General features: G+C 41.3%; 1 protein-coding gene across 1 annotated transcript; it reads right to left on the bottom strand.

Annotated features, from left to right (window-relative positions):
- Positions 1-5,929: 5,929 nt before the first annotated feature.
- On the bottom strand, positions 5,930-18,818 carry Cnih4 (cornichon family AMPA receptor auxiliary protein 4). The gene is made up of 5 exons (XM_051186459.1): positions 18,660-18,818; positions 15,979-16,047; positions 13,292-13,404; positions 8,975-9,115; positions 5,930-6,128 (listed from the first exon to the last, which is right to left on the bottom strand). The coding sequence occupies exons 1-5, from the start codon at positions 18,726-18,728 to the stop codon at positions 6,101-6,103; spliced, it is 420 nt and encodes a 139-aa protein (XP_051042416.1). The 5' UTR covers positions 18,729-18,818; the 3' UTR covers positions 5,930-6,100.
- Between the last annotated feature and the right edge of the window lie 3,397 nt (positions 18,819-22,215).

Here is a 22,215-nt window from a genome sequence, read left to right as displayed (position 1 = left end):
GTTAATATCTCACATAATTACATGGTGTCCACCTGCTACCAATCCAGTGATTGGTGTTTGACCATCACAAGACCAAGCTGTATTACACCCCAGTGATAACATCACAAATTAGAAGTGGAGCAAGTGTTTGAGGGACTGAGTGGTACTGATAAACACCAATACACTCAGTGCGTAGTATATTCAAGCCCTAAAATAAGCCACTTGATAATGCAAGTACAGTAGATTTATAAGGCAGATGGTAATTCCCAGCTTATATACTTATAAGCTAATGTTTGTAGTCATATCATAGTCTTCCCTTAGTCTGTAGGTGGCCACTTTGGAAAAATCAAAATTTGTTAGTGTCATTAAAATTAAATGGCACTTGAGATTTCAGGAAGTAGCCATATAAACACTTGAATTTTCTAAACTCTTCAGGCAAGTTACTTAGTATTGTCAAAGCCAGGCCACTCATCAGTGGAAGCAACTAATAGTATCCTACCAGATATTGAACTGAGAATTCATGACAAAATGTTTTGAAGAGTGATTGAAAGCTTAACAAGGCCGGGCAGTGGTGGCACACGCCTTTAGTCTTAGCACTTACTTGGGAGGCAGAGGCAGGCCGGCATAGCCTGTCTCGAGGAAAAAAGAAAATGAAGGGGATAAAGCAGAATTCAAGGCCACCCTAGTCATCATAGTAAGTTCCAGGAGTAGAGAGGCTGCTTTTCCAGAGGATCCTGGTTCAATTCTCAGCATCCACATGGCAGCTCACAACATTGCAGTCCCTCGTCTAACTTTTGCAGTGAAATAAAAGCTTTATAGACATTGTCCAAATGTATAGACCTTGTTTAGATCATTATGTTAACAAGCCAACTGCAGATCTTTTGAGCCCTGGGGAAGTTTGAATCCTCATGGATTGTTTAATACAAAGAAATGGCAAATAGTCTAACTAGTTGCTACTCAGGAGGAAGAGGAATGAGGTCTGTGTATTTGAACCTGGCCTAGGCTACATACAAGACACCCCTCCCTCCCAAAAAAATTGATAGTTTTATGTAGAATGTTGGGATCCTATCTGTGTGTGCTTTAAGATTCTAAACCTTGACATGTGAAGTTGAACTTGCTTCAGAGTTAGGAGGAAGGTTACTGGTACAATGCATTGATTGTTACAATGGTAGAAAATGCCATCTATAGAAGCTAGAGATGGAGCTCAGTGACTTAAGCACTGGCCTATAATTTGTAAAGCTGATCTTAATTTCTAGCACTAAAAGAAACTTCTGGGCAGAGGTAATGGCTCAGCAGGTTAAAAAAAAAAAAAAGCACTTCCTTATAAGCCTGAGTTCAATCCTCAGAAATCTCATGAACTGGATATGGAGATCTGTAATCCTAGCAGGATTGGGGAGCAGAGACAAGAATCACCTGGAAGGTAATAGGCCAGCTATCCTGGAGTAAACTGGGCAATGGCAGAAATGAGACACTCCGCCTCAACAAGATGGAAGGTGACAACTGAATCCATAAAGTTGTCCACTGAAATCCACATCCTCTTACCCCAGAAATCTTTTAATTTAGAAAATCTATACAGATTTGCTACTTGCCACGGGTCTCTGCCATCAGCAATCACACCAGCTAATGTGTTGCCCTCGATTAAATAAGACTCTACCTAGTTACTCTGGAATGATCAGGTCCAGAGTTGTCAGGGTTTACAGGGAGATTTTTCCACAGTTGGATTCATGATCTCTTTCTTTGAAAAGGTCAGTCTGAAGCAAGCTTTGGGAATGGACAAAACTACTTTGTTCAAGTGCCAGCCAATAGTAAATGGCTTAGGGGGTGATGGATCTCAGATGAGCTGAAGTCCCTTAAGTTGACATCACAGATCATGGAGAGTAAGCTGTGAGGAAGAGATGTCAGGAGAACCATGGAATAGTAACTCAATCTTAGTATACTACACTGCAGGGCTGGTGTATATAACTCCATGGTAGAACGCTTACCTAACGTGCAAGGCCTGGGTTCACTCCCTACCACTCCAAAAACAAAGACTCAACCACGACCTTCCAATCTGACTTAGAGGGGTTCTTTTAGAAAACAGGAACTTAGCATGAGGCTTGAGACACGCCTGGCAGGGTAATTCAAGCAGGCCTCGATGCAGTGCTACTTCCATCCACCACTGGCTTTTAGGCCAGCACACATTTTGACCAGGTTCTAATGTTTAGTGGATGTAGCAGAGCAGACTGACAACAGAGGAAAAGCCACAGTCAAACCTCTGTGCTTCAGAAAGTTGTGATCACCCACCTATCACACCCTCTTTGCAGCCTCACAGGGTAGCAACTGAAAGCTGTCTTTCTGAACTGAAAAGATCTAAGGAGCAACATGAGTATCACGCAAAGTAGGTGCTGTGGCTTACTGTGGTAACTACAGTTGAGGCTTTGAATGACCAAGGTATTAGTAAAAGGTAGCCTTCCTTTTAAGACATTTGAGAAAAGTGGCCAAAATCCAAAGGCTTCACTGAAAATCCTCAGGAATTGCCAGTTTTTGAATAGTCTTGCTAACTAATTTTACTACATCAAAAATATTAGAAACATGACAAAATGATGTTTGGTTTAAAGGACAAAACTTGGGATGTAGCTTGGTTGATAACTAAGTTCTAGACCAGCTCAGGACACAGGAGCTCCTGTCTTTAAAAATAAATAGGCTGGAGAGATGACTGCAGTTAAGAGCACTGGCTGTTCTTCCAGAGGACATGGGTTTGATTTTCACTACTCACTTGTTAGCTAATAACCATCTGTAACTCCAGCTCCAGAAGAGCTGATGTCCTCTTCTGGCTTCTAGGAGCACTGCACACTTCTGGTGTTCAGACATGCAAACAGGCCAAACACTATCCATAAAAAAAAAAAAAAAAAAAAAAAAAAACTTAAAAGACAAAATCAGCCAGGAGGCAAAGGTAGGCAGATCTCTGTGAGTTCAAGGCCAGCCTGGTCTACAGAGGAGTTTCAGGACAGACTCCAAAGCCACAGAGACACTCTGGGAAAAAAACAAAAGACAATCTCAGATTGCTGAACCTACATGGCAAACAGTTTCAAATTCTCTACTGGAGATAGCCTTGCTGTGCCAGGAAATTTCACTAACAATGAGCCACACCCCAATTCAGCCTATTTCTGTTATCATCATTATTTACTGTTCAAGACCACATTTCTCTGTGTAGTTCTGGCTGTCCTGGAACTTGCTCTGTCGACCAGGCTGGCCTCGAACTCAGAGATCTGTCTGCCTCTGACTCCAGGTGATGGGATTAGAGGCGTGAATAGCCACTGCCCAGCTACTTCTGCATTATTAAAACAAGCTTATCTAGATATTGGAGAGAATTATACTTAGTATGTGACAATCCTTTAAATTCTGATAAAATGTTACTTGTAAGATCTTACAGTACTTGTAGAGTGTGCTACATCATTGGGCTGGTGGCTAAGAGCACTGGGGAGAACCAGTCCAATTCTCAGCAGCTTTATTGCAGCAGCTCACAACTGTCTGTAACTTCAGTTGCAGGGGCTGATACCTTCACACAGACATGCATACAAGCAAAACAATCAATACACTTAATTTTTTGTTTGTTTGTTTGTTTTCCGAAGACAGGGTTTTTGTTTAGCTTTGGAGCCTCTCCTGGCTCTCCTGGCACTCACTCTGTAGGCCAGGTTGGCCTCACACTCACAGAGTCCCGCCTGCCTCTGCCTGCTGAAAATAAAAATATTTATATATTTAAAAAAAAAGAATACTTGAAGAAAAAGAGAGAGTGGTGGGCTTTGGGCTTTGACCCTGTTGTTCCATTACTGCTTCTCTGAATTAAAGGACATCAATCAGACTTCCCAATGTAAGAGCAATAGAACAACACAATCAGTTTAGCCATTTATTGTTTGTGTGTACAAGGCACTGTATTAGGCGCCAGGAGACAAAGGAAGACAAAACAGTCATGATCAGAGTGGACTCTGCTCTCCAGGAGCGCACAATCTAGGAAGAGACCTATTGCACACAAGTGACAACATACAGAAGTGGTGAGTACTTCCCACAGAAGACCATGTCAGAGGGAAGTCTCTGTGTCCTGGCTACATCCTCCTCTTGGGTGGCAAGCATGGTAGTCTGCACTGGCCAGGCCCTCAACACTAGAGCCTTTACAGAGGGCATAGGAGGACACTGAACTAACTGGATTTCAGATGGTCACACTTTTGAGACCTCCAGCAATCCCTAGGCCTGTCTCCATCTTTGAGATGAAAATGCAAGAACAGATGACCTTGCAGGTTCCCTGCAATGCTCTCATCACTGTATAGCACCGCTGTAGCCACTTAGGGCCTGTGCTTGTTTTCTCCTTTACAGCATTTATAGAAGCATCCCCTCCCTCCAAAAAGTCCAGAAGAATGACTGCCAACCCCTTTCCTGGCTTTGATATGCACAAGCAATGAGAAAGAAAGGGGTTTTGTTTGTAACTCTATTATTTCAGACTGAAGTTTGGTTGTTAGTCTAGGCTGCTTTCTCATTTACCTGGCCTCAGCAGCTTATGCCTGATGGACAAGCGATAGCCCAAAGATGCTTAGCTACATTGGGTTTGGGTTGAATATACTTGGAGAAGATAAAACATTTTAGCCCAAAGTCCTCCACTACCTTGGAGCCACTTCACATATGCTAGCTTGTCTCAGTTCTGCGAATCCTCCAGCAGGTCCTTGAAAAGCCTGAGTAACACTGAGGCAATGGAAGGAGGGATGGGGTGTTAAGCAGTGTCACAGAGAGAAAAGGTATGAAAAGGATAAATCCTCTGTTACAGCTTCTTAGCTCTTTCCCAGGCAGAAACACAAGATTAGGTTGGGAGAATTTGTGTGATTTCAGAGTCCTGGGGAGTTTACTTTGCATACCATGCCAAATCCCTTTTTCCTGTGGACAGATCACTGCCCCCATTCTGACAGGGAATCTAGCTTCCCCAGTCTCTTGCTTCTACCAATTCTCATTCAATAAGACATGCAGCATTTAAACATTTAATCTTTTGGGGAACCACACACTGTTTTGCCACAACAATCCAGCATGCCAAAGTGAAGTCATGTTTTCTTAAATATCAATGTTTAAGACACCAACATTAAAGTGCAAATAGGACTGAGGAAGAATTGCCGGATTCACATTACACAGCAAGATGTGATAAACACAGACTAGGGGCTCACTGCCTTCATCTAGAGCAAGAGTTTAGAGTGATTAGGTTTGCTATGTACATGCAATGGCTTGTGCTGAGTTTCCCAATCCACACTGTGATCAATGCAATTAATTCTGCACCACGTGAGTATTCACAGGCTGTTTCACTAACAATGACTGACTCATTTCCTGATTCTGAGTGTCTCCTACCAAGTCTCCTCTCCAAATCCATAAAACATATTACTAAAGAGCTGAAATGTAAATGGGACTATTATTAAGCAAAAACAAGGCCTGGCAAAAGCAAAGGTGATTGTGTGTGTGTGGGGGGGGGTGGGGGGGTGGAATTATGGTGATAAAAGCTTTAAAATGAAAGCTCGACAAAAATCTCAATTTTAAAATTTATTTTTCCTTTCTGTAAACAGGAATTACATTGTACCTGGGCACATGGCTTATAAGGTTTCAAATACTGCAAAGAAATAAATATATTTTAAAATGTCATTTTCTGTTGACTTAGCTGAAAAGTCCCTCAAATCCTTAAGCCACATTAACATGAAGATGCCACAATAAAGGCAGGAGGGATCATTAACTTTCTTTTGTTCAGATTAGTGGTACTGCTCTCTGCTCTGGCTTTTCAGACTTCAAGTCAACCCAGCTCATCTGTAAGGGATCTTCTGGGAGTGTCCTTTATTTCTTTGGCATGCTGACCTGGTACACATTCCTACCTCTACCAAACAGCCACAGAGGACACAAAACATCTTCACATGTTGGGGTGGAGAATCAGAAATCTACAAAAACTCAATTCATTTTTTTAAATACTTTATGTGGTAAAAATACAGCAAAAATAGTTTTTTTGTTCAACGACCAAAATATATACTGCTATGGTCACGGTTTTAAGGGTGGTTTAAGAGGTCTCTGGCTCCTCAATTGTGCAGTGTAGTGTAGGTTGGCTTAAAACCCAACTTCTCCAGCTTCAGTCATTAATTAAAGCTAGAATCATACTGTGGAAAGAAGAAACTGCAATTAGTAATGTTTCCTCAGGACTCTCCTGGAATCTGGTCCATTCAGACCTGCAAACCCATGGTCATCAAGAAATATCCATTGCAGTCACTTAAACCTAATAGAAATATACATATAAAAGTCTGTAATGTTTTCACTAAAACAATAAACAAATGGAGATGAGAGGGAGAGAATAAAATCTAAAACGAATTTGGTGTTGTCATTAAAAAGTAACTAGGGGCTAGAGAGATAGCTCAGCAGTTAAGAACACTTACTGCTCTCCAGAGGACCAGTGTCAGGTGGCTCACCACAGCTACTCCTAACTCTAGTTCCAGTGGACCCAATGCCTCTGGCCTCCAAGGGCACCTGAACTCACATGCATAAATCCACACAAATGAGCACTCACACACAAACTAAAAATAACTATAAACATTTTAAAAATAAAATATGGCTGGACACAAGCCTTTAATCCCAGCACTCAAGAGGCAGGGCAGTTAAAGGCCAGCCTAGTTTACAGAGCAAATTCCAGGAAAGCCAGAGCTACACAAAAAGCAACAACAACAACAAAAACACACAGCAATTCCCTATCCAGATCTTTGCCTTATGCAGTATTCTAGTATTCTGCTACTAACCCACTAATTCCTACTCATAACTAGCCTCTGAAGCACTTCCTTTGGGAAGCTGGCCTCAGCTCAATGCAGTTGTCCCACAGCCCATCATTCTTCTATGTAGTCTGACTTGCAAGCTGGTATTGGTCAGTGTGCTATGAGGACAGCAAGCCCTAGGCATCCCCTCTTTCACTCTATATACTACTCTAGGCTGTATCTGCCAAGCTGAATGCTTTTACCATAGGGGTCTATGCTGCTCCTTCTTGTCACTTGAGGTGAAAAATACTCAAGAAAATCACCTCAGTTAATTAATGAAATATAAGCACTCAGGAGGCAGAGGCAGGCGGATCTCTGTAAGTTTGAGGCCAGCCTGCTCTATACAGCTAGTTCCAGGACAGGCTACAAAGTAATACAGAGAAACCCTATCTCGACAAACCAAAAGGAAAAAAAAAAAAAATATATATATATATATATTCCTTTCCATCTTTTCCTTCAATGGTGGGGACCAACCTTGCTTGTGATCAACAGACCAAAATTACTGCAATGCACAGAAATAGCCTCAGTGTTACTAACCAATAGTTAGGCATATTAAACTTACTCAGTGGACTGATCAAAGGTAGTCGATAGTATTTTTGTTTTGTTTTGTTTTGTTTTTTGTTTTCTTGAGACAGGGTTTCTCTGTATTGCTTTGGAGCCTGTTCTGGAACTCTCTCTGTAAACCAGGCTTGTAGACTAGGCTGGCCTTGAACTCACAGAGATCCACCTGCCTCTGCCTCCCAAGTGCTGGGATTAAAGGCCTGTGCTGCCACTGACCAGCTTACTTCTCTTTTCAATACAGGGTTTCCTCTGTGTAACAGTTCTGGCTGTTCTGGAACTCGCTGTGTAGAACAGGCTAGCCTTGAACTCAGAGATGCATCTTCCTCTGACTCCTGAGTGCTTTTCTGGGATTAAAGACATGCATCACTGCCACCCAGGTCTTATTTTCTTGTTTTTGAGATAGGACCTTGCTGTAACTTTGGGAACCATGGAACTTACTAAGTAGTCCTCGGTGGTCTTAAATTTGTGATTCTCTTGTCTCAAGTGATTACAGATGTGCAACACTATTCCTGGCTAAAATGATTTTTAGAAACCAGTGTCTTGGCCTGGAGACATGGACTCATTGCTCTTGCAAAGGACCCAGTTTCAGTTCCCAGCACCTGTATGGCAGCTTGTAACTGTAACTCAAGTTCTAGGGGATCTGAAGCCTTCTTCTGGGCTCCAGAGACACCAGGCACAAATGCAGGCGAAGCACACTATATATGAAAGTACAATAACTGAAAACCAGAACCATTATCTTTCACGAGTGGTGGCTCACATCCAGAATACTAACACCAGGGAGACTGAGACAAGAGGACTGTTCTAAGTCCCAAGTCTGACTGGACCTCATAGTAAGTTCCAGGATAGCCAGGGCTACATAGCAAGACCCAGTCTTAAACAAAACAAAACAAACAAACACATTAAAATTTTTTACTTATGAGTCTTTTTGTCTGCATCTGTGCTTATGCATCATGCACATGCCTGGTACCCAACAGAGGTGAGAAGAGGGCATCAAATGCCCTGGAACTGAAGCTAGAAATGGAAATTAGCTACCATGAGGGTGCTGGGACTTGAACCTGGGTCCTCTGGAAGAGCCAATGCTCTTAACCACTGAGGCATCTCTCCAACTCCCTTTTTCTTTTATTTTGTCTCTTTCTTTTTTTTTTTTTTTTTTTTTTTTTTTTTTTGAGACAGGGTCTTACTACCACGTTGTCCTGGCTTGACTGAACTCACTATGTAGGCCAACTCAGAGATCTGCCTACCTTTGCCGTCTGAGTGCTGAAATGAAAAGCCTATCCCACTATGCTTGACAGAACAAGAGTTTCTAATCTATATATTTATATCTTCTAGCTTTTTGAAATGGAATAGTGAAAATTCTCAGCTAGATTCTAATACAGAAAATTAATAGCAATGACAGTTTTAGAGCTTGTGAACAGCCTCAACAGCTAAGGAATAACTTAGGAATTATAGAAAACTCTATTATAGGTTAGACAGAACACTAATTAATGACATACATTAAAAAAAAATCTACACAGACACAACAAATTCACATAACTCCCAAACGTCTTACAATGCCAGTACAAAATCCTACAGTACAATGATACCTCATGAACCCAAGCAAAGCAGGCACAGCGTCAGTGTGCTGGAGCAGCCTCTACACTCACCTGTAGAGATACATGAAGAAACACAGCAGGTAGAAACCAAGCTTGATCATGGCTTCTTTCATGTGTGACTTTAGCTGACCCCGATTGTGTATTTCTGTTGGATCAAACACTCCCATGTTACCACTTGGCACCATAATGAACCTGATAAAAGATACACACATTAGAAGGAAATCATCTCAGAATGAATACTGAAAAACCATAATCAACCTACAAATGTGGACCTTGCAGCCTCACATTCAGACAAAATAGAGCAGTATGATGACATCTTGGGCTCCCTCTGGTTTTCCTTTGGAAGCTACTGCTAACTTTTCATTTAATTTTCTACCCACTATACAAAGGTAGTAGTGATACCTAGTAAATACTGAGAACCTTTAACACATCTTCTGTCTCTCTTTAGCTCTTTCTCATTACATACAAGTTAAAGAGGTTCCAAATCCAAGCTAATGGTACACAGTTCTCAGAAATGTCTTAGGTCTTTTTGTGTCTGTGGTGTTCGTGTATGTGTGCTTGTGTGAGTGAAGGGGAGGGGCAAAGGTTGACATCAGGCATTTTCTTCAATTGCTCTCCTTTTTTTTTTTTTTTTTTAAAACAAAGTAGGGTTTCTTCTTTTTCTTTTTAATTTATTTTATGTGCATTGGCGTGAAAGTGTCAGATCCTCTGGAACTGCCAAACAGTTGTGAGCTGCCAAGTGGGTACTAGAAATTGAACCCGGGTCCTCTGGAAGAGTAGCCAGTGCTCTTAACTGCTGAGCCATCTCTCCAGCCCCAAAGTAGGGTTTCTTGAGTGAATTCAGAACTCCCTGATTGAGTTAGTTTAGATAGCCAGCTTGCTCCAGACCACCTGCATACACCTCAAAGTCAGGGTCACCTGCAGGCCCAGGCCAACATGCTCACCTGGGATCTGAACTGCAGTAGTCAAGCTTGCACTTTGACCACTGAGTCATTTCCTTAGCCCCTTTTGTTGGTATTTGATTCAGGGCCCCACCCTGGAGCTCCAGCTAGCCTCTAACTCACTAGTTCGTCCAGTCTAGCCTTGAACTTAAGGGTCATTCTTTCCCAGCTTCTTAAGTACTGAGACTCCGGGTATGGATTGCCACACCTAGCTCTCAGAAACTTGCTTATGTAAATTGAGAAGGATTCACATCCAGACTGTGCCATAAGTGTAACACACATGTCTGAACCCAGCACCATAACTAGCCTCCTCCTGCTTGCATGTCCAGGCTTCCTGATTGCCTCATTCTTGCCACATACAGTTTCTCAATGTCATTTCTGTGAAATGTAAAAGCCTCTCTGAGCTTCATGAGTCTGAAACTCACGACTAAATCCTACTGGCCTATCCATACCTGAATAGAAGGAATTTTTACTTGAATATCCAAATAATACCTCTACACAGTCTCAAAAAGATTACAGCTAAGAATTCTGCTACCTAAGTTCCTTGGTGATACTTAAGGCTTTCTTCTTCCCCAGTTCTTGTCTCTCTCACCTTGCAAGCCAACCCACTGAAATCCTGTCATTTGATCTTTCTACTACCCTGTATAAGCTGCCTCTTTTTCATCCCACTGTTCCAACAATATAAGCTCTTCTCCATTCTCTGAACTGAATTCTCAATAACCTGATGCTTCTCTATTCAACACTAGTGAATACTTCTCTAGTCATGCTGCTTATGAAAAAAATCAACCCAAAGTTCTTTAAAAACATAAAATGTGGGCTGGAGAAGTGACTAAGTGGAACAGCTTTTCCCCACCATACACAAAACCCTGAGTTCAGCTAGTTGTGGTGGGCACACCTTTAATCCCAGATTGGGGAGAAAAAGTAATTGAGTGCTTTGAGTGCTTATACTGTTACAAATAAACTCTGACATGCTAAGAGGCGAGTTAGAAAAGACCATGCATCATTTGTATATTCGTCTTTCCAGAATCTGTAAATGTAGAGATAAAGTAGATAGGGCTGTGGATAGAATTCAGGTGGTAGAGCACTCGCTTAGCATGTTCAAAGCACTGGGTCTGGTTCCCAGCAAAGCATATAGTGAGCATGCTAATGTATACCTGTTATCTCAGCACTTAGGAGATGAAGGACATCCTTCATCTACTGTGCTGGCTGGTTTTACATCAACATGGCCATCTTAGTTAGGACTGCTATTGTTGTGACGAAACACCACAACCATCACTAACTTGGTGAGGAAAGGGTTTATTTAACTTAAACTTCCACATCACAGTTCATCAAAGAAGGAAGTCAGGAAAGGAACTCAAACTGGGCAGGAACCTGGAGGTAGAAGCTAAAGCAGAGGCCATGTAAGGTGCTGCTTACTGGCTTGTTCAGCTTTCTTTCTGTCTTTCTTTCTTTCTTTCTTTTTTTTTTTTTTTTTTTTCTTTTGGTTTTCCAAGGCAAGATTTCTATATATAATAGTCTTGGCTGTCCTGGAACTTACTCTGTAGACAAGACTTTCCCTACCAAGTGCTGAGACCAAAGGTGTACACCACCACCACCTGGCTCAGCTTGCTTTCTTATAGAATTAAGGACCACCACCAGTCCAGAGGTGTGTCCACCCTCCCCAATCAATCACTAATTAAGAAAATGTCCTACAGGCATGTCTGCCTTCAGTTTGATCTTATGGAGACAGGGTTTCTCTGTGAAGTCCTGAATGTGCTGGAACTAGCTCTGTACACCAGGCTGGCTTCAAACTCACAGAGATCTGCCTGCCTCTGCATCCCAAGTAACAAGATTAAATGTGAATGCCACCACACACAATTCATATTTATTCTAACACTATTTTATAACATATTTAACAATAAGCCAATCTACTAACAGAAGAAATTGCTCAGTGGTTAAAAGCATTGACTCACTGGCTAGCTACCCTTGCATAGGACCCAGGTTTGGTTCCCAACACTACAAGGCAACTCAAACCCATCTGTAACTCCAGTTCCCTGGGATCTAATACCTTCTTCTAGCCTCCATAGGCACCGACACAAATGATATACATATACACACACACACCCAAGAAAATAAATATTATTACACAACTTTTCACTAGATAACAAACTATAACAGCTTGACTATGAGTGTTTCCCCTGGGTTATTTCTGAACAAATTCCCTGGGATGATTAATTTTGTTGTTGTTGTTTTTGTTGTTGTTGTTTTGTTTTTTCAAAGACAGGCTTTTTCTGTGTAGCCCTGGATATCCCAGAACTTACTCTGTATTCCAGGCTAGCCTCAAGCTCAGAGAGATCTGACTGCCTAGGCCTCCAGAGTGCTGGGATTAAAGACTCTTGCCACCACACCCCAATATCTGCCCATAGAAGGATGATTTTGTCAATACAAAAGATAAAGTTTCCAAGAGCAAGTAGATGATGAGAACTGTGACCTAATCAATGAATGAAGCCCTTGATGTTCTCATAATATGAAGGCATTATTGGGAAGTGATGAAAGGCAGCAGGTGGCCTACATACAAGTATGTCACTGGGTACACATACTTGGGAATGTATCTTGCCTTAGATCCTCCCTATTTTTCTTTTTTTCCTGCTTCCGGCTGCCATGGAGTGAAGAAGTTCCTCCTGGACAAGGGCTTGGGACCAAGCAACCTTTAACTGAAAGCTCTGATATGGTAAGTGATGGGAGATGGTAAGCTAAAAGTAATTAATCTTTCTTTTAAGCTGTTTCTATAAGGCATTTTTGTTATAGCAAATGAGAAAAGTGATTAATATACTTTCTAAATTAAAAAAAAATTATTTACTTGCATGTGTGTGTGTCTCTCTCTGTGTAGGAATTCAGGCTGCTGGGCTATTTACTAGATGCTAGGATCTATCATAGAGCAATGAGTACTCCTAACACACGGAACCATCTAATTTTTTTTTAAATCAAAAATTTAGTTATTTAATCTCACTGAAAAATGAATAAACAAACAAACAAACAAAATCCCACACCAAAACACAAGCTGCCTAATTTGAAGGCATTAAAATGTAATTTTCTTTGATGCATTTCCAGTATTATAGAGAGAAATAAAGATTGGCCTGCCTTTGCCTCTGCTTCCCAGTGCTGGGACTAAAGGCCGTGGTGCTGTCACCACCACTCGGCAGTAGATTACTCTCATACAGGTGATTTTTGTGCTGCATTACAAGGCTGATACATGCAAACTACTATCTGTCCAATTTCACTAACTGGCCAAAGCTGGACTCAAACTCCTGATCCTCCTAATTCCAGCTCCCAAATGCTGGGATCACTTACTACCAAGCACTGGGATTATCGACATGTACGGTCACACCCCGCTGTTAATGTTTTTTTTTTAAGTATTGTCACAAAACAGTAAGCAAACTATACTTACCTATATATATTCCAAGTGGCAACAGGTAAGTTGAGAAGGAAGATGAACCAGTGCATCGAAACAAGCATTAACACAGTGACAATGGTATGGCCAATCAACTCCGGTATTACCCACTGAAAGTGAAGAACAAAGCATTACATCTCCCCGTCCCATCTTTCCTGACTGAACATGACACTTAGGTCAAACTGCTCAAAGTACAAAGAATTGTTATTTTAGGCTCAGAAACCCCAGATATGACTTCTAAACCTAGGCAAATACATCTGGTAACAGCTTAAAGAAGAAGCACTTAAATCTCAGTTTTCTTTCACTCTAAGCAAAGTCTTAGACTCTTTTGCTAACAGATCTGAATCCTAGGGAAAGACCAGAGTACTACTTATTTTCTATTCCTGCATCTATGCAATATGATAAAGCCTCTAGCTCTAAATTAATGTGGTTCATAGCCATATGCATGCCTGCCCAGTTAGAATGGCCATCTTCTAATATTTCCCCTTCCCCCTCTAAGACAATTTCCCCATCTCCATTATCCTCAGGAAACAAATGCCATTAAGAAAGATAAAATAAATGGCCAGGTGCAATGATAAGTGCCTGCAATCCCAGCACTAGGAAGGCAGGGGAATCATTGCAAGTTCAAGGCCAGCCAGGGCTACCTAGTAATAATGTGCCTCAAAACAACAAAATAAAAATAGAAATTTTAAAATAGAAAGCTAGAGAGGTTCGGTGGTTAATGCACTGGCTGCTCTTGGAGGGCCTGGGTTTGTTTCCCTCACCCATATGAGGTGGCCCCCAATTGTCTGTAACTCTGAGGGGATCCCATGCCTCTTCTGACCTCCTTGGCACCTGCACACATATCACATGGATTCACATTGACACATAAATAAAAACATAAAAAGAAATTATTCTTAAAAAATTAAAAAATAGGACTGGAGAGATCGTTCAGAGGACTGAACTTCAGTTCCCAGTACTCACATCAGGTAGGTAACAACCCTCTATAAGTCAAACCCCAGGGAACAGACATCTCTAGCCAATGCAGGCACCCTGTACTCACTTGCACATATAGACACACACATAAACATAACTAAAAATAAAAGGATATTGACTTAAATAGCAAAGAATAACACAAGATTACTAAACAATGTCCTTAAAAGTCACAAGGAAAAAATACTTGCCAGATTATAACCCTATACTCAGATATAGAATCAAAGATACAGGTAAGTTCAAAAATAGACATTTCCAAAACTCCAATCCCACATATTGGCTGTACCTCAAGAAGCTACTCCCCCAAAATGAAGTTGTAGCCAAGAAGGAAGACACAAGAATCAAGAATCAGGGGATCTACAACCTAATGAGAACTATGAAACAGCCTTAGAACAGACAACTAGAGGACAGCAAGACATGCAGGCCTGAAAAAGAGATGCCCTATGCCCTATACATCCTATACATCCTTTTAATCTTTTACTAATTCATTTGGGGGGCAGAAAATGGAAGGGGTCTTGCTATGAAGCCCAGGCTGGCCTCAAAATCATGATAAAGTTCTGGCCTCAGCCTCCTAAATATTAGGATTATAGGCTCTGACTACCATGCCTGGCATTTTAGTATGTAGAAGATTATATGGAAGGGCTTACCGATGTGTCTGAAAACACAGTAATAGGTAAACAGAAAACTAAGGAAATAAAGAAATGTGACAATTACCTCCCTCTCTCTCTCTCTCTTCCTTTCTTATTTGTTTTCGAGACAAGGTTTCTCTGTGTAGGTTTGGCTATCCTTGAACATGATCTGCAGCCCAAGCTGACCTCAAACTCAGAGATCTGCCTGCCCTTGCCTCCTGAGTGCTGTGATTAAAGGTGTGCACCACTACAGGGGTAAGGGATGGGAATGCAAGGGAAATATTATCTCTGTCTACTCCAAGGCTCAGCAATGAAGACTTATATTTTTACAAGAGTAGATCATAAGGACACAAATACAGGAACATCAATTTAACACTGAAAAGAAAAAAAGATGGTACAACAAGCCAGGCATGGAAACGACAACAAAGATAAGGAAGCAGGTGTTTTCACTAAGGGCATAACTAACAACCAACTCCTTTAAAACTCTTGGGTTTCCCCCCACCCCAAGATATGGAGTAAGAGTACTGTTTTTCAAGTCAAGCAAAATGTGCCCCTCAATATATTTTTACATGAAATTTTATCCAGAAAGCTTCTTTGTCTGTCCATCTCATAAAATGAATCAGGGACAAATGGTTTCCCTGTATCTAGATTAAACTCCCCAACTCAGAGGATTTGTGCCAATATAAAGTTCTTATTATACTAAATATAAAATGGCCTTAAAATGAAATTAAATGGAGTCCATTTTTTTTCCACAATCCACACAAGAAAGATCTTTTTTCACTCAACAACAGACAGGCTGAACATTTTTTCCATGAGTGGGAGGTGGCAGTATGGATACAGAAAGCAAGAACAATTAGCCTCATGTAGACAAGACCAGGGACATGCACAGTGAAGAAACAATATTTAAAATCAGATCTAGCATGATCTAAATTACTGGAAAACAGCAACTGTAGCTACAACATTACAACGAATACCCAGGATCCCAAAATGAAAAAAAAAAAAAAAAAATGTAAATGTTGATTACCTATACCAAAACAGTATGAAAATTGGCTTCAATCAAAAATGAGCAAAGAAATGTCTTACCTTGTTTAATTTTGAGCAACATGATCTAGCGTTTATGTAATCACATTCTAAATCAGACAATGTAATGATCTGATGGTCAATGTAAGGAATTACATATACATAATAGTGGTGTTTGTAAGGTATATGTATGTGCACTTATGTGCACCAGAGGCTGATGTTGGCAATCTTCTATTTCTCTCCACTTTCTTTTTTTAAATAGGATCTCTGACTAAATCTGAAACTTGCTATTTGACTAGACTGGCTCGCCAACAATCCCCTGGGACCTTTCTGTTTCCACTTTCCCCAGTGCTGGGGATCAGAACTAGGTCCCTGCACTTTACCTAATGAGCCATCTGTCATGAGCCATACTTCCTGTTTAACAACCAAGTATTGTTTATGCTACAGAAAGCAATTCCAACACTCAGCTACATACACAGTGAATTTGAATTTTAAGGTCAGGATGGCATACATTTCACACACTCAAAAACAAAAACAAAAACAAACAAGTATAAAAAAAGAGAGAGAAATTTAATAAAAAGTAAAATGTCTCAACTAAGTATCGCCTAACTCATCACATCCCCACAAATTCATAACCAGACAATGCCAATACCACAAGTAACACTATAGTTCAAATTTAGTAGATTCTCTTCCCAATTGGTTTATCTTCCAAACTTCTATTTTCAATCTACTGGACAGATTCATCTTCCTAATAAACCTCTATATTTTGAGCTTTTAAAGTGACAAAATTGCCTGTATTTAGCATACATAACATGTTTCAAATAATATATACATTGTAGAATGATAAAACCTAGTCAGTCAAGATGCATTATCTCACATGGTTACTCCTGTGGTAAAAGGCATGCTACTTTCACAGTCTTAACATTTTTCACAAATAGGATACATTGTAAACTGCAGTAACCAGATGAATGCATCTCCCCTACTCTCTTGGTGGATGTGCTTTATCCATTCTATGGAAGTGCTCTACCACTGAGCTATACCCCTGCAACTTATTTCTAACAAATATTGTGTACCCTTGACCTAAAGCCACTTTACATCAAAAGTTTGCAGTGACTCACTACTGTCTTCCTCTTTTATCTAATTCTTCCTTCCAACTTGATCTCTTGCTACAGCCTAAAGCAATCAAGTATTCCTGGTGCTCTGTAACCATCACCCAGAAATGAACATGCCTGCCCCTGCACCTTGCTCTTGCCAGTGACTGCAAATATCTGTTCTCTTTCCCCTGTAGGTTTCTTTGCTACTCAGATTCCACACACTCCTCCTATAGTCTGCATGAAGTCTATTCTGACCACTTTCCAACTTTTCTCTGAAAGCTATTTACTGCACCTATCCTACAACACAGTAATGTGTTAAGTCTTCACCAAAAATGTACCCTGAATGTGTAACCAATGTTAAACATTCCAGTCAATGCATACATGAGCTGGTAGACCAAAACTATTTTAGATGATCAAATCTAGTCTTCCAAACTGCAAAATTAATAATAAAAACGCACTGCATTTTAGGCTGCCAAACAACTCTGGTTCCTTATATCACAAGCTAAACACTGGTCACCAGAACGTAGGCAAGAGATGTTACCCTTTTAGTCAGTTCCTCAAAGGTAATAAAACACAGGGCTCTTTTCATTATAAGTCATCAAAGTAAAAACTGACACTAAATAATTGCAATAGGGCAGTCACTGATGGATGTTTAACACAAGTTCTCATTATGTGTATCTAGGAAACAAACATCCCCAATCCTAAAGAAAATCGAAGCAGGCAGAGAGTGATGAGCAAGAATTCCTCATTCCAAATGTTGTCCCTTTCTATTAAAACAGTCAGTTCACAACCACGTGGAAAATATACTCTGTGCAGCTACCCTAAAGTTGCACAGTGCCAAACAAAAGGTTAAATTTGAGCAGAAAAGGGGATGTGTTTTCTAAGGAAAAGGAGTAACATGCAAAGGTCCTAATGCACTTTTCTAGTCGTCTTTAATCACCTAAAACTGGACTGTGCAACCCTGGTACAATAAAGACTATTCTCTCCCAAGAACTGGAGAGCTGAGCCACACAACTACAGTGCTAGGTTGCTGAACACCATTTGCAGGTCTGGAAAATATTGAATTTTAACACGAATAAGATTTTTTTTTTTTAAGTTTAGAAACTAGGGACTAAGTCACAAGTAGTTACTAAATTTACAGATCTCCCACTGCTGAAGGCAATCAAAAACACTTCGTGGATGCTTCTGAAGTAACTCCTTAAAAAAAAAAAAAAAAAAAGAAGAAGAAGAAAGAAAAGAAACCTTTAAAGAACCGCATGTGAAGGAAGCACATCGCTGGTTCTTGGAGTGAGTCATCTCCTGGGTGTGGGGACTCCCCAGAAGCGCAGACACCCGCGAGGACAAAGGGGCAAGGGTGCTGCCGGGGACGAGAGAAGGCGGCAAAACCTTCCGCTTGCCAGCACCCGCCCCGGATCGCCTCGCTCTCCCGGGGGCACCGGTGGGCGAGGGCAGGCGGAGGAGAGACGGTCAGGGGAAGCTGGCTCAGGCCCGCCAAAGGCACAGCGCGGCTCCTCCGCTCGCGACCCAGGCCCGCGCCGCCGCCCCCTCACCCCACACCTGGCAGCACTTGCCGGGCCCACCCTCCGCTCATTGCCCTGGCGGCAGCCCTAGGGATTAGAGGCGGCCCCGATCCGCCTCCAGCAAGGATACAAAGTAGACAGAGAGGAAGATGAGCGCACAACAGTCGAGGAGCGAGAAGAGGAACACCACCGCCTCCATCCTCCGCCGCCGCTCCGCCCGTCAAACCAGCTCCGGGCCGCGCCGCCGGGACAGGCGGCATGCCGGGAGTTGTGGTCCAGGAAAGTCTCCTCCCGGCGCGATGCATGATGGGAAATGGAGTTCACTAGTGCCCGGTGAGTGCAAGAGGCTGCTGGCCTCAACCTTAGTGAGACTGCTGTTAATTTAAAAGGAGTTACTCACTGTGTACGAAATTTTTCTTTCCCTTTATATCCATCCTTCCTTGTCTACCATTGTTGTTGGTGATGGTGTGTGTGGAGGGGATTTTTTTTTTTTTTTTGGTGGTAAGATCTCACTCTGTAGCCCAGGCTGGCCTCTAACTTGGGTCTCCCCAGTGTTGGAAGACGAGGCATGCGCCTCCATACAGGGCTGCTTTAGTATTTGCTCTCTACTCACTTGCATTCCATAACTTTTCATCTCAAACACAAATCCAACCTTACCACTCCTGGCTCAAGAGCTTGCCCAGTTGCTTGCCTATTGTTGGTTACTGCAAGCTTTCTCCTCTCTGGATTTTGAGATCTTTACGGAATCTGTGTTTTATTCAACCATTCATTCTCTTAGTAAATAGCTCTGACTACATTTCTGTTGTAGATCAAGAGCTGTTGTACAGTAATGAACAGAGCAAACAAGTACTCTTGTGGGTGATAAGGCAATAAGGTAGCAACTAAATACTAAAAAAGAACTTCGAGTGACAAGCCTTTAGAAGCCAATCACAGCAGTCATTCACTTACTCATCCTGCCTCTGCCTCCCAAGTGCTTCCTCCAGAGTGCTGGGACTAAAGGCTTGTGCTATCACTGCCTGACATAATAAATGAATCTTAAAAAAACAAAAACAAAAACAAAATCAAAAAAACCAAGAAGTCAAAGGCAATCAGGGCAAGGTCACATGGGCCTTGGAGGCAGATATTAACTTTTTGTAATGTTTTGCATTTATTTAGTGTACATATGAATATATGCAGATGTAGGAGTTAGTTCAGTCCCTCTACCATGCAGGATCTTGGGACTGAACTCATTTTGTCAGCTTGGCAGCAAGCTCCTTTACTTTCTGCCATCTTCTCAGCCTATATAACTTTTATTCTGAGAAACTACCAGAGAGTTTTAAGAGAAAAATTACCTTGATCAGATTTACATTTAAAAATATACTGTCTGAGTTGGAGAGATGACTCAGAGGTTAAGAGCACTTGGTTGCTCTTCCAGAGGTCCTGAGTTCTAGTCCCAGGAACCATGTGGGGACTCACAACCATTTATCATGAGAATGAGATCTGGTGCCTTCTTCTGGTGTGTGTGTGTGTGTGTGTGTGTGTGTGTGTGTGTGTACATAATAAAGAAATCTTAAAAGTTAAATATATATATATATATATATATATATATATATATATATACTGTTAGGGCTCTTTGGTGCATTAAAATGTGTAAAAGGAAAACAAAGTAAGAAGATCATTTAAGAGAGAGACTACATAAGAGAATTATAATGAAGGCAAAACAAACTAGGATTTGCCTGACATCATAAATGTAAAGATTCATTAATGGTTCATAGGTTAAAGTTAGAAGTACAGTTAAGATTTATGTACCAGATTATTACTATGTTCCCACTGTACCTTGTACATGCCTTTATCTAATCAACTGTCTGTGTAAGTCAGTTACTGTATGTGAAGCACTGTCCTAAGTCTTAGAGATACAAGTGAATAAGCCTGTACCTTGCATGGAAAGTGTGTCTGTGGGGAAGGCAGGAAGTAAACTATATCAATTAAAAGTAGTTCTAAGCACTTTGAAGGGCATGGTGAAACACCTGAACACCAGCAGAGACCAAGCTGAGGAACTCACACAGAAATGAAAACAGTAAGTGTTGGAAGGTTGCAAGGGATCACAAAGGCCCATGACAGTATATGCTTGTTCTGTTTAAGAAGAAAAACAAAACAAAACAAACGGGGGGGGGGGGGGGGGAGCCCTGGAGCGATGCCTCAGTGTTTAAGAGCGCTGGCTGCTCTTCCAAAGGACCTGAGTTCCATTTCCAGCACCCACATGGAGGCTCACAACCATCTGTAACTCCAGTTCCAGGGGATCCAATGCCTTTTTCTGGTCTCTGAAGGTACTACATGCATATGGTGCCCATACATATTTGCAGGCAAAACACCCACACTCTTTAAAAAAAAATTAAAGAAAGAAAAGTTTTAAGAAGTCAAAGGCAAAGCGGGCATTGTTGGGTGCATGCCTTTAGTCCCAGCACTCAGGAGGTAGAGGCAGGCGAATCTCTGTGAGTTCCAGGCCAGCCTGATCTACAGAGCTAGTTCCAGGACAGGTTCCAAAGCAATACAGAGAAACCCTGTCTCAAAAAACAAAACACAATACAAACAAACAAACAAAAAAAAAAAAGTCAAAGGCAGTCAAATAAGCATGCTTAGCCAATCATTCCACGAAGTATGATAAAAGGCAGCATATTTTGTCGGTTTTTGTATTCCTAGCACCTCCACAGTAAATAGCTAGTGCTTAACAAATTGGTTACAAATGATTATCAGAAGAGATGAAATTAAAAATAAACCTGGGAGCTAGGTGGTAGTGGCACACACCTGTAGTCCCAGCATTTGGGAAGCAGAGACAGGCAGATCTCTGTGTCTATGAAGCCAGCCTGGTCTACAGAGAGTTCCAAAACAGCCAGGGTGGTTACACAGAGAAACCCTGTTTTGAAAAAAAAAAAAAACAAAACAAAACAACAAAACAAAAAACACCCAAACAAACAAACTCGGGGGCTGAAAAGATACCTCAGTGCTTAAGTACATTTTCTGTTCTTCTAGAGGACCAGAGTTGAATTGCCAGCTCCCACATGGTGGCTAACAAGTGTCTGGTAAGTCCAGTTCCAGGGGGTTTGATTACTTCTGGCATTTGGGAACAATGCATGCATGGTTCACACACATACATTCAGGCTGTAGTTGGACTTTTCTTTGGGTTGTCAGTTCACAAATAACAACACGGAGACTATATTAATTATGAAAGCTTGGCCTTAGCTTAGGCCTTTTCCCAACTAGCTCTGATAACTTAAATTAATCTGTTTCTATTAAACTATTTTCTGTCATATGGCTTGGTTACCTCTCCTCTGTATTGTGCGATTTGTTTCTTGTCTCAATGGTGTCTCTTGTGCAACTAGATTCTAACCTAGAGTTCCTCTTTGCCCAGAAGTCCTGCCCATACTCTCCCACCTAGCTAATAATTCAGCTCTTTATTTTTTCCCCTTTTTTAAAATTTAAATTTGAAACAAGGTTGTTTTACATGTCAATCCCAGTTCCCTCACCCTCCCATCCTTCCCTAGCACCCCCACCAAACCCCAGCCCATCCCCTTTCTGCTCCCCAGGGATGGTGAGGCCTTCCATGGGGAGTCTTCAAAGTCTGTCTCAACTCTTTATTAAGCCAATCAGAAGGCGCCCCCCCTCCTTTTTAAGGTTTATTTATTTATTATGTATGCAGTGTTTTGCCT

This window comes from Phodopus roborovskii, unplaced genomic scaffold (genome assembly GCF_943737965.1).
Source record: "Phodopus roborovskii unplaced genomic scaffold, PHOROB, whole genome shotgun sequence".
Lineage (NCBI taxonomy): Eukaryota > Metazoa > Chordata > Mammalia > Rodentia > Cricetidae > Phodopus > Phodopus roborovskii.
Note: the sequence above shows the minus strand (reverse complement) of the source record. Positions and strands in the feature narration are given on the sequence as shown.

Excerpts from the sequence above, each read along its gene's own strand:
- Cnih4 (XM_051186459.1), bottom strand. The coding sequence starts at position 18,728 with ATGGAGGCGGTGGTGTTCCTCTTCTCGCTCCTCGACTGTTGTGCGCTC. Across the intron at positions 16,048-18,659 it reads TCTTCCTCTCTGTCTACTTT|ATCATTACATTGTCTGATTT; the intron begins GTATCCTTGCTG and ends ATTGACCATCAG. Across the intron at positions 13,405-15,978 it reads GTTGCTCAAAATTAAACAAG|TGGGTAATACCGGAGTTGAT; the intron begins GTAAGACATTTC and ends CTTCACTTTCAG.